Source organism: Cydia pomonella, chromosome 14 (genome assembly GCF_033807575.1).
Source record: "Cydia pomonella isolate Wapato2018A chromosome 14, ilCydPomo1, whole genome shotgun sequence".
Lineage (NCBI taxonomy): Eukaryota > Metazoa > Arthropoda > Insecta > Lepidoptera > Tortricidae > Cydia > Cydia pomonella.
Genome location: NC_084716.1, coordinates 16039115 through 16052129, shown reverse-complemented (window position 1 = coordinate 16052129; position 13015 = coordinate 16039115). Strand labels below are relative to the sequence as shown.

Here is a 13015-nt window from a genome sequence, read left to right as displayed (position 1 = left end):
GTGTCAAATACGAATTTCTGCATGCTTGCAAGATGGCGGGCGTTTTTTTCATGATTGACATAAGATTAATTATAAAGGCCCTCTCGGATCCCCAGACATCGATTTTCATCTTAGTCAGAGCTAAAATGGAGAAACTCAAATTAGACCTCAGAATCGTAATGAACGGCCGCTCGGATCCGCAGATATCGATTTTAATTTTACACAGATGAAAAATTCAGAAATTCAAACCTGCCGCATTTTTAAAATCTTAATCTCAAATTCAGAATAAAAGGCCTCTCGGATCCTCAGATATCGATTTTCATCTTGATCAGAGCAAAATTTTAAAATCCCCTTTGCCAGCTGGTTTTTCCAATTTTTGACTCTTGACTGATTTTGACTATAATTTCTGATGATTTCAGATCAATTTTACATTATATAATTTTTATCCGACATATTTCTGTGTCACCTAACTTAAAATTGCATTATATCTGCGGTCGCAGGTGCCTCATAAGATGAACGATACAATGTATTAATTAGTTCGGAGGCTTCATTGCCTTTTAACGCGTATGACAAACGAACAAATAATAAGCCAGTATATTCATTCACTTTAAAATAAAATAATAAATTTTCATACAATAATATTTCATTTAAAACATAGAATCTATTGAAAATGTAGAAATATATTGCATGAAACCGTCTACTTAGAGTCGGTTGTCATGTATTTTCAAGTGACAACGCTACAGCCAATCATAGCGCCTCATTTTCTAATAGATCAATCGTAATTTGGGTGGTTTACATTGACTAATCATGGTCAAACGAGGTCTCGTCGAAGAAAACAGACCTAAACTTTGACGAGTTGCAATTGGTCCGTTTTGAGTATTGCGTATTTTAATTGTGGGGCCACTTTTAGGCTGATATTGTGTTTGAAGTTAGTCTTCCATATGTTTTTCTTTCGCTGCGGTGGGGTAATACCGTTACACACACATACCAATGCGTGGCATCATCGAAATTTGTCAGTGTGCGTCTGTGAGTTGTAGTGAACCCTCGTGCTCTCTGAGAATTCATAGTGATTTCCAAAAATGAAGGCCCAGGTGAGTCGTTTTATTGTATTCACGATCATTTTTATTTATTGCTCTGACTTTTGATGACAATCAGCTGATATCATGTTCATTTCAAGTAGAATTCGAATAACTTTTGCTTCATAGTAAATATCCGTTATTGATTACCGTCACGATGGAATGAAATAGTCAGCGATCTAAAAAACACTTTCTCGATGGCATCCATGAATAGGGTATTTGACTACTAATCAAATCAGTTTCTTTTATCGAACTGTCAAAACGATATGTCACTATGGAATTTATATGCAAGGCTCGGAACTGGTTTTTAAAATAGCTGTTAATACCGGTTTATTTCGGTTTAATCCGAACTTTTCAAAGAACGCGAACGTTTAAAGAACATTATTTTAACCTAAATAAACCGGTTTATTCGACGCGCGACGAGACGGCCGGCCGGCCGGCGGTGTGCCGCGTAGGTAAAGACACGTAGCAACGTGTTTTGTTTTGTATTTAGAAAGACGCGTGCGCCGTGCAGTTGTATTATGTTCTGATGATGAGTCATGACAGATTAAATTCTTAAAAAAAAAGTATATAAGTTAGTATCGTTAGCAGACGTTTCTCCGAATTATTAGAAAAATAATATTACTTACTAAGAGGAGAGTTTTCTTCTTCATTAAAAAACGGCTGACTATATACCTGGTCCATAGAGTCACAAGTATTAATAATCTCACTAATTGCTTGAGTCATTATGTGAATTTCCATTTTTATTGTAGATAATTAAGGTCTTTAATTCGTCCACAATTTAATTGTTTATTTTTTGTTACGAAAATTATAAAATAAAAATAACATAAAATAGCCTTTATGGGTACAGTTATTTTTGTTTTATATAAGTATATATATTAGATTATATTTCGCAACACATCGATACAAATTGCGGACGACTTCATCGCTTCTCTGAACTCACACCTGGACTCTATAAAATCGGTATACTCTTGGCTCGTCTCAGTCGTTTTTTGTCACGTTCTTAAATTCGTCCGTTTCTGCTTTCGTAACCCATTCTTCATTCGTCACTGTCGATATTTGGCTATTTCTTATTCCGGCTTAGTTCGGTATTCGTCAACATCATCTTTCGGCTTGTTCAATGTTAGTCTATGTTGTTTTTAGACTCACTCTTTATTTGTCTTGTCGTTTTTGGGACTATTCTAAGTTCGTGTTTTTCTTATTTCGCCTCTTTAGTAATTTATATATTTCTTTGTTGAACACATTCTCTGTTTATCTCTTTCGATATTCGCCCCACTCACTATTTGACTATATAGTTTATTGGTTTGTTTTAGGCGGCATGAATGAAAAATTACAAAGCATAATAATAACGAAGCTAACGCCTTCCAAAGGTCCGGACACTACTGTCCCGTGACTGGTCCTCTACTACTCTACTCCGGTACTAATAATGTAATGTAGGCGATAACATCAGGAAATGAAAACATAAAGTTTCTTGTTTATGGCTTCCTTCATTACTAATACCCAACGCTACGCTAGGAAAAGACAAACAGCAAACATGACCAAAGATGACAAAGACTTCCAGCGTAAGTGACGAATGCAGAATAAGATGAATTAAGAACTTGCCAAAAATCGAATAGGACCAACAACGAACGTGCCGTGAAAAAAAATACGAATAACGAGTGAGTCTAAAAACAACATAGACTAACATTGAACATGCCTAAAGATGATGTTGACGAATACCGAACTAAGCCGGAATAAGAAATAGCCAAATATCGACAGTGACGAATGAAGAATGGGTGACGAAAGCAGAAAGGGACGAATTTAAGAACGTGACAAAAAACGACTGAGACGAGCCAAGAGTATACCATAAAATCATTCAGCAATATAATAATAACAGGAGATATCAATATAAATATTATTCATAGACAAAATCAACAGAGTTCCGTACGCACAAATCGACTCAACTACCTGAATATATTGGCAATGCATGGATTACTCCCAGGGCACCTGCTTCTTACAAGGGACACAACTTGTCTAGACCATGTTATGTTAAAGATCGATAAAAGTCAAATAAAAGCAAGCATCTTAGTATTAGACACGAGCATCACGGATCATTCTATGATTCTATTAAAACTTCGTAATGTTATTACAAATTGGCAAAATCAAAAAACCAGAACAAATGTCAACTTCGATAAAGCTATTAGCAGCCTTTTAAAACAAAATTTGACAAAATTAAACAAAATTGATGATCCTAATTGTCTAGCCAACCTGTTAATTAACAAAATCAGTAAGTGTAGGTTAACTTTAGTAACACAAAAGACTCAGTTGAATTGTTGACGAATTATAGCCTTCATTATGTACATTGCAGAACATAGTACGTATTTAATTATTTAATTATTTCATTGCAACAAAACACTTAAATTTAAATAGGTACTTATACTTACCCATTTTACCTATTATTTTTTGCACTCGAGCTACTTAATGCACTGAATGAACGTCTTCCCCGGAGCAGAAGTTTGTTTTTTTTCATAAATTTAAGAGCTGCGCTCTTGTCGGTGAAGCAATCTCCAGGCATGCCTTTCATTGGCTTCTTCCTTGACGGCCTGATACGACACGACGTTCACTTTCTCCTTCACTTGATCTATGTATGCCCTTCTTGGCTTTCCTCTATTTCTCCTTCCTTCTACTTTCCCTTCTATGATGGTCTTGGTGAATTCGTCGTGTCGTAACAGGTGTCCCAACATGTTTCCTCTTCTACTTTAGAAGTTTGTTACAACTGTAGAATTGAAGAAAACATTTGTTTATCGTACGTCGGAATAAACCGGTTTTTATTGTTCTAAACCGGTTAATCGAACAAGAACTTTATGAAAACGTTCCCTTAAAAACCGGTTTAAAAATAACGGTTTTACGAACGAAACCGAAAAGAAAATGTTATCGCATTTTAATTTCAGAATTATTGCGTTGAGTTCATCTTTTTTCCGTACAATGCATCGAAATGGTCTCTTACAAAATCGATTGCAATGATTTTGAGGAGATTCATGACTCAAGATCTCGCCGCACAATTTACTGGCGTACGAGGCACCAAGAAAAAGTCGAAGGTTTTCATAGAAACTGCTATCTATAAGTATTTGAAAGGTAAAATAAGAATGACCATAACTTCCCTATTAATTAATTCACGTTTGAATAGTATATTCAATGTTTTCGATTATTGTTTCAGAGTATTGTCTAGATACCCTTAACAGATATCCGCAATTAACAACTGGGCAAAATAAAACTGAGCGAGAAACGGAATTTAGAAAAGGGCTCCCTATAGTTATAGCTAACTGCAAAGATTGGGACGGAAACAGGTGGAAATCACACCCATCGAAAAATCCTAAAGTTCCTAAAAGTCGATTGGCAGAAAAAAGCAAAGAATCAAATCAAATGTCAGATCCTGACGAAGGAGAAGACCATTCATCATAAAATAACTATTAAAATAGGTTTATTATGCAGGGAAATTAAATGAAAGACGGGACATTTTTTATTCGTATTATTGCGTATAATTACATTTACAGTCTTTTATTTAAGTAACATAGATATATGGTCTTCTATGATGTTAAATTTAACATTTATTATTACAAATAAAAATACTGGATTAAATACTGTTTTTTTAACTAAATACTCAATTAGAGTAAATCGAACTTGAATGTCACACCCCAATAGGGCGCCCCACTCTCTAAACGCAAAACGTAGCCCGCAATCGCATCTCGCTTAAATATGCGTACCCATAGAATTGCAACTAAAAGAGTGAAATTAATAAATAAGAAATGTCGTTAATAATGATAGATTACTCGTATCTCTAGATATCCTAACACATTTTTTGCTATTGAGAGAATCTGAATTGTCATGAACATTACAAAAACAATGGCAAACGAAGTTAATTAAAGTTCGCACTAGTCCATGTCGAAAATAGCAATAAATTTTTGGCACGAAACATTTTTTCATTTATCCTATCATATAAAAATACTGGCTATGAGAATGTCATGTTTCTCTGTTACGTTGCATCAACCGCGCGAAATTCAAACGGAGTCTGAGCATGAGCCCAGTGAACTTCGCCTAAGCGGGACAGCGCTATATGTAACGTCATGCGTTAGAAAAAGACGTCAATAGACGTCTGAGACTCTAGGCTTTCATAGATGCGGCCATACACGCATGGTAATACTTATAAGCACCAAATCGCGATTCTATAACAGGAATTACCAAAGATACTTTAAACAAACAGTAGCGAACAAGTGATGGGAATTTCACCGCCTTAGGGTCTCCCCAAACCAGTCGACGCGGAGTCGGCTTTCGCCGAGTGTTTTACACCACACTATTCGCATTTAGCCGATCGACCGTCTCCGCGGTTGGACACCTGCGTTTAGCAGTCTCATCCTCCTTGCGGCCGTAGAGACGCCCGATCGCCTGCGATTTGCTATCGCAACAGTCGTAAAGCGACGGTCGGCTCTCCCGTGCTCCGTCCTGCCGTCGAGACGTCAGACAGCACACGTACAGCCGTTGAGTCCGACGAACAGATGTAGGACAGCGGGTGATCGGCAATCGTAAATCTCATTTTTGGAGACTGGTTGTTAGTAATAACCTGAGTTTGAAATTGAACAGACCTGTAAGATTATTTTCCTTGGTAATTGTTACATATTATTTAATAACCTGTGATGATGGATATTTACGTAGACGACGGGCATGGAAAAAAAGGCTTACCAGCATTTTTATCGTAGCCTACTTGTTGGAAGAGCTAGAACAGCAGCAAAAGCGGAGGCGACCGTGGGTTGATTCTTTGTGGCAATATAGATTAAGTGAAGGTGAATTTAATTTACGATATCCTCGGTTGAGACTCGATCCAAAAATGTTTTACGATTATTATGGCCGTCATCGGCTCTGTTCGGCCGTCGTCAGCTATGTTCGGCCGTCGAAGACGCTGATCGGCTTCCGCCAGCTCTGACCGGTCCTTATCGTAGGTACTCGGCCGTGATCGGAGCCGGTCAACTCTTTCCGGCACCGTACGGCGGTATAAGGAGATTTATGAATGCGAACGTGTGCGGTAGGCTGCAAACAGCGTCGTACGAATGCGAACAGCTTTACGGCAAAACGCCGTTTTCCCGTCGAAAGACGTCGTTTCGCGTGGGCCGAGCCGATTTACGACTTATTCGCTCTTATTGCGTTGACATAAAGCTTTTTCCGTACGCGATTTGCCGAAACGGCGTCGACTAGTTTGGGGAGACCCTTAATCATATTAAAAATAACACAAAACTAGTCTCACAGATTATTAATGATAATAGGGGAGCGGGCCCCAATATGGGATGGTTTCCCAATTTGGAATAGCAAAGTATTTCTGTCTACAAGCAGCGCGATCTCACGAACACGCCGTGAAATACTGCCACTTGTTGTACGGACGCCATTTTGAAACGCTCACGTGTCAGTCGCCATTCGGTTAGACGGAAGATGTGCTTACATCAATATTTTGTAAAGAGTTGTTGTAATATGCCAGTTAGAAGTTTACTTTTCTTAAGGTAAGTTTGATTTTGTGTTTTTGTTTGTGGTTCTGTATCATATAATAACGTTTGTGTTGAGGTGCATGTGTTGTTTCTTGCTGCATTTCAATTAGTTTTTGGTTTACGACCATACCAGGATACCAGGGTGTGCCTAATATGGGATATCTTATATTGAGGTACATGTATACTATTATGGGATATGTAATCCTAAGTTCATTTTCTTATTAAGTAAATATTCATGCATTACCTTAATTAGTAATCTATTTTTCTTATATGTTCTTCATTATTATCTATAACTATTATCTATACCTACTCCTACATCCCCAATATAGGATATCCCATAATAAGTTAATGGGCCTAATATGGGATATCCCATAATAGGTTTATGTGCCAAATAGGGAAGGTATCCCATATTAGGATACTTACACTTTTTTTTGTCAAATTTTCTCATATTTGTCGGTAGTTACAAAAGTATGAATGGTAGAAGAATACAACTTCATAACAATGTAAAATATAACATTTCGAATGAATTATTCTTAGTTTGATTAGTATACTGCATTAAAAATGTATAGAAATAGATGTTCATACAAAACTATCCCATAATGGGGCCCGCTCCCCTACATTCACAGGAAAAAGCTTATAAATCCTGTACTTAATTACTCTTAAAGAATTACTCTTTTGTGTAAATGAAAGAAACAGGGGCTGTCTTTATATTCTAAAATCACTTGAATTTGTGAAGCGTATTTTCCCCAATAAATATGTTATTTGCGTTTACGAACGACAAACCCTAATCTCCGATAGCAGTTAGTGGCCAACGCTTTCATTGTGCTCATGAATGTTGAGCTGCATATCGAGGATGATACTCATGTCACGTCACGAATAAAGGTCCAAGGGATCAGGATCTAGCAGGTATTGAGCGAATATGGGACTATTGGCACGGCTAAAACTCATCACAGCACTTTAAGTTATTAAGAAGAAGCTTATTGTTAATGCTCCACTGATAAAGAGTGATATTGTGAACTACTTACCTTTTATTTTGCTACACCCTTTCGAGGGTCCATGTATGTAACATATATTGGTATGCAAATAAAAATCTCTATCTCTATTTATCTATCAATGTCCTCCTGCAAAGATGCATAATCCCACAATCGCCGCACTCCATAAATGAGCTTTAGGTCGTCAGCATATAATAAGCATCTAGCGTACTTGGGAACTGAGGCTAAGTCATCTATCATTATGCCAAAGAACAGCGGGGCTCAAAATCGAATCCTGACTGTCTCCGGAACGTATGGTAGGATTCGGAAACGAAGCATCAATACTGTACGTATTGGTGTCGATCGCGCAGATAACTGGCAAACAACCGGAGCAGTTTTGGTGAGAAGCCAAACGCTACACAACTTGCTTAAGAGTATGTCGTTATCCACGCGATCGAAAGCCTTCTTAAAGTCAAAGTAACGTTAACTTGTATTCCCTTATCTAAATGCTCAGATACGGAGTCAACCAGAGTTAGGAGGTTTGTTTTCATTTATCGTTTAGGCCTGAAACCGTGTCGAGAATCGCAGAGGTAAGGTTTTATTTGAGAGGCAACAAGTCTATTTATGACTGACTCAAACACTTTGGCAATTGAAGATAGAATGGCTACAGGACGGAAATTATTCCAAATCGAATCTAATCCCAAAATTGAACGAAACGTCCAAGGTTGAGAATTACCGTCTTATAAACATGTAACCTTCCACCGACACGGATACTCGCCACAACTAAGGACCAATTTAAAAATACAACGTAGCGGCCCAGTTAACCATTCTTTACACCCCTTGATGACAAATGCGGGTAGGTATGCCATCAGGGTCAGGGGCGCTCTGAGGTTTTAAATGAGCTATGCCAATTTGTAAATCATCGAGGGGTATTTCATTTATATTTTTATAATTTGCGTTACGTGTTCAGTCATTACGGATGTTTTTTATAGTCAAGGAGAGGTTCAGACGGTAGAAAAACACTAGAATAAAAGTTTGAGAATGCTTAGGCTACTTCAGCCCCTTCGTATCCTGACCCTCATAACTAACCTGCGATTCAAATCCCCCTTTGGATTTTAGACTGTTCACGTGTTGCCAGAAAACCCCTAGGTTAGGAAGTTATCTTGTTTTGGATACGACGGACATACTCGTAGTACTCGTAGGCTACTGACGTTTTCGATTTTATAGCTGCCTAAGGGCACACGCGGCTAAGGCCTAGAGAAATCGTCATACTTTACAATAATATGCTTCATTTTATTCTATAAAAAATGGTACAGAGTCGAGAATAAATAGAAGTTGGTACGTAACAACAGGCATACTCATCACCAAACAGCAACTTTCATATAGTGAAATAAACTTAATAAACTCTTCGATCGCTATCCTAATACTCTATCGCAAAGTATTTCAAATTTAATTTTAGATTCACTCACATCTTTTCTCCATTAATCATCAAATAAAAACTTTTTACTGTCTTGGAAAATAACTCCAAGTCTACAAACAAGCTACATATATCACCAACGTCAAACAAAGGCGCACTATATTCCTGGAGGTAAAATCCTCGATTCAATTTCATAATACCCAAGAATAACATCTCCACTTATACGTAAAATATAAAAATCCACTTTAGAAAAATCTACTTTTATGCAGTCGAATAAGCAACAAATTGCAGGCAAATTAACAATGATACATCATCTAGGTAATGATTATAATGGAAACAACTGACCCAATTTGATGTCCAGACACCAGACAGTATTCAAAGGAAATCTCCGCCTTCGTCGCATGTTACCTTTTTGCTCTTTACACGTCCTTGCATAATTTAAACTCGCGGTATTTTCGCGATACGTTCCACCACTTCCGATGTCGTAGCGTAAGTTAGTGTTTCGGTTTTCAGGACCAGATAGATGCACTAGGTAGTACATCCCTAAGGGCAAAGGTATTAATGCGAGAACTTAGGACGCGTGGCGTAATGCAGTCTCTTTATTGCTACTGTCCGATCAGAACGAGGTTCAATAGTGGTTCGAGAGTGTATCAGCTCTGCCTGAGCTGCACCCTCACTCACGTCTACAAAAACTATGAGCTAATTTAATACCAAACCAGAGCAATTTCCGAAAACACTTTCTAACGTTATAAATTTTTTTTTTTTTTTTTTTTTTTTTTTTTTATTGGTATTTAGGATAACAACAGCCGTAAATATAACTAAACATATAAATGCTTACATAAAAGAAGGCCAATGACAGTCATCCATTAAATTGCAATACATAACAAAGTAAAATAACAAAAAAATTAAAAACGACGAAAATGTACAATATACACACAAATGCTCGAAACCTTAAAAATACGTACCGGTCGTAAAATATGTACTTAATGAATAATCGAGTTTAATTTACTTTTGGCAAAAGACCATAAACTTTGCATTAGTAACATATCCAAATAAATACCTGAACATAGTATTTGAACTGAATTTTTATTAATGGTAGAATTAGGTAGTAAGAAATAAAAATTTCAACATTTAGAAAGAAACTCCTTTAAAAAAAAAATAAAAAAAATACCTCTAACAAATTGCATTGCATTTCCCTAGTACCCATCAACACATAGCTTGAAGAAGTTATGATATGCCTACTTAGATATTATTATTGTAAGATTTGTACTTGTTTTCTTATTTTACGAACGAATTAGAACAAGTGGCAAAAATAATACAAAACGGATTTTATATTAATTTTCGTTATCTCTGAGCAAAACGGAATATATGTCTTTTTTAAATTTATACTTAGACCCTACAAAAGGATCGGCAGAGCAGAATTCGGTGTTATACAAGTGTGGGATCCGTGATAAGACGGCGTTAGAACCATAGTTAGTGGAGTGGAAGGGAACATGAAACAGAGTTGTGTGTCGAGTTCGACGTCTTGGAACTCGAAACGATAAGCCAGATAACAGTTCAGGGCAGTCTAACCCATTTCTAATTATATCGAAAAGTAGGCTCATGTCAGCCACTTTGCGCCTATCCTCGAGTGAATGGAGATTATATTCCCGACAGTTACCTTTGTACCCAGCAGACGTTTTCTTGAATTTATAATTTAAATGAGCAACAAATTTTTTTTGAATTTTTTCGATGCGGTCTTTATGAACAGCATAACACACTGACCAGATAGGTGATGCATATTCAAGGATGGATCTCACATATGCGTAATATACGACTTTTAGACATGACAAGCTTTGGAAAGGTTTACAAGCTTTGGAAAGGTTGTAAAAACGCCTGACGCCATATAATACGAGTACGTTCCCAGCTCAATCCTTATTACCTACGGCGCCTTTAGCACAGGAGTCGCTAACAAGTTTTTATGATGAATCTTAAGTATGTAATGTAAGTCACCATTGGATTTACTAATGATATCACCTGCGCGTCGACATATATATCGTTGTCTATATAAGTACCCACAAAACAAGCCTTCGTGAGCTTAATGTAGGATTTAGTCAATCTGTGTAATAACGTCTGATAATATTTATCAATCCTTCGCTCATACCTTTTCTTAAATTGCCGCCTTTTCCTACTTACAAAGCTGGCTTAGCAGAGTATAGATTAAACGTAACTTGTTTGTCTAACTTTTTTGCAGGATGTCATTGTAAACACGGACTCTTTCGTTACTAGCGATCAATGGAAGATTCTGCTACGTTCTCAGACCGTAAAGCACTTTGTGGAGAATGCTCTTAAAATCCTCTTTGACAAAGAGACGTTATTGACCTTAGACGTGACACTGAAGAATGGCACTTCGTCTTCGGACCACCACACTGTAAAGTTAAAGACTGAAGTTCTTCGAGGTGAGAATTTCTGATATTCGATTGTTTTAGTCTGCTTAGATATTTGAACCCTACTATAATATTAATAGTATAAATGCGAAAGTAGCCGTGTTAAACTTCTTCACGCATAAAGCGATTTAGATGAAAATTTTCTTTAGTATATGACATTATACATATTGTAAAGAAATTCAATACATACAATATCTGTATTTTTACAAGATTTAGCCACTGCTAGATTTAGATTTAACGCAACTGATGCCATTACATGCGCAAGTAATCTCTGGTTCTCGCGCAGTCAACTGCTAATGTTGTCGCACCGCACGTCATTCACTTTTTAACAGTCCGGCCTTCCTGATAGAACCTTCGTCCTCGCAGCCACTTATGTTTTTTAGGGTTCCGTAGCCAAATGGCAAAAAACGGAACCCTTATAGATTCGTCATGTCCGTCTGTCTGTCCGATTCTGTCACAGCCACTTTTTTCCGAAACTATAAAAGCTATACTGTTCAAACTTGGTAAGTAGATGTATTCTATGAACCGCATTATGATGTTCACACAAAAATAGAAAAAAAACAATAAATTTTGGGGGTTCCCCATACTTAGAACTGAAACTCAAAAAATCTTTTTTCATCAAACTCATACGTGTGGGGTATCTATGGATAGGTCTTTAAAAATGATATTGAGGTTTCTAATATAATTTTTTTCTAAACTGAAAAGTTTGCGCGAGAGACACTTCCAAAGTGGTAAAAAGTGTGCCCCCCCCCCCGTAACTTCTAAAATAACAGAATGAAAAATCTAAAAAAAATATATGATATACATTGCCATGCAAACTTCCACCGAAAATTGGTTCGAACGAGATCTAGTAAGTAGTTTTTTTTAATACGTCATAAAAATTTAAAAAAAAAATTTTTTCATCAAACCCATACGTGTGGGGTATCTATGGATAGGTCTTCAAAAATGATGTTTAGGTTTCTAATATCATTTTTTTCTAAACTGAATAGTTTGCGCGAGAGACACTTCCAAAGTGAAAAAATGTGTGTCCCCCCCCCTGTAACTTCTAAAATAACAGAATGAAAAATCTAAAAAAAATATATGATATACATTGCCATGCAAACTTCCACCGAAAATTGGTTCGAACGAGATCTAGTAAGTAGTTTTTTTTTAATACGTCATAAAAAATTAAAAAAAAAATTTTTTTCATCAAACCCATACGTGTGGGGTATCTATGGATAGGTCTTCAAAAATGATATTTAGGTTTCTAATATAATTTTTTTCTAAACTGAATAGTTTGCGCGAGAGACACTTCCAAAGTGAAAAAATGTGTGTCCCCCCCCCCCCTGTAACTTCTAAAATAACAGAATGAAAAATCTAAAAAAAATATATGATATACATTACCATGCAAACTTCCACCGAAAATTGGTTTGAACGAGATCTAGTGAATAGTTTTTTTTAATACGTCAATAAATTAAAAAAAATTTTTTTTCATCAAACCCATACGTGTGGGGTATCTATGGATAGGTCTTCAAAAATGATATTTAGGTTCCTAACATCATTTTTTTCTAAACTTAATAGTTTGCGCGAGAGACAGTTCCAAAGTGGTAAAATGTGTGTCCAAAGTGGTAAAATGTCGAACAAGATCTAGCAAGTA

At 36.6% G+C, this 13015-nt stretch overlaps 1 protein-coding gene across 3 annotated transcripts in view; it reads left to right on the top strand.

Annotated features, from left to right (window-relative positions):
* The window catches only part of LOC133525063 (uncharacterized), a 51486-nt gene that overhangs the window by 16870 nt on the left and 21601 nt on the right, over window positions 1–13015 (top strand). The window contains exon 9 of one of the 3 annotated variants that reach the window (XM_061861286.1): window positions 11187–11391. The exons of the other annotated variants lie outside the window; for them this stretch is intronic. Within the exon in view, the coding sequence (XP_061717270.1) occupies window positions 11187–11391 (205 nt within the window). The remainder of the gene's footprint in view (window positions 1–11186; window positions 11392–13015) is intronic. 3 annotated transcript variants of the gene reach the window in all.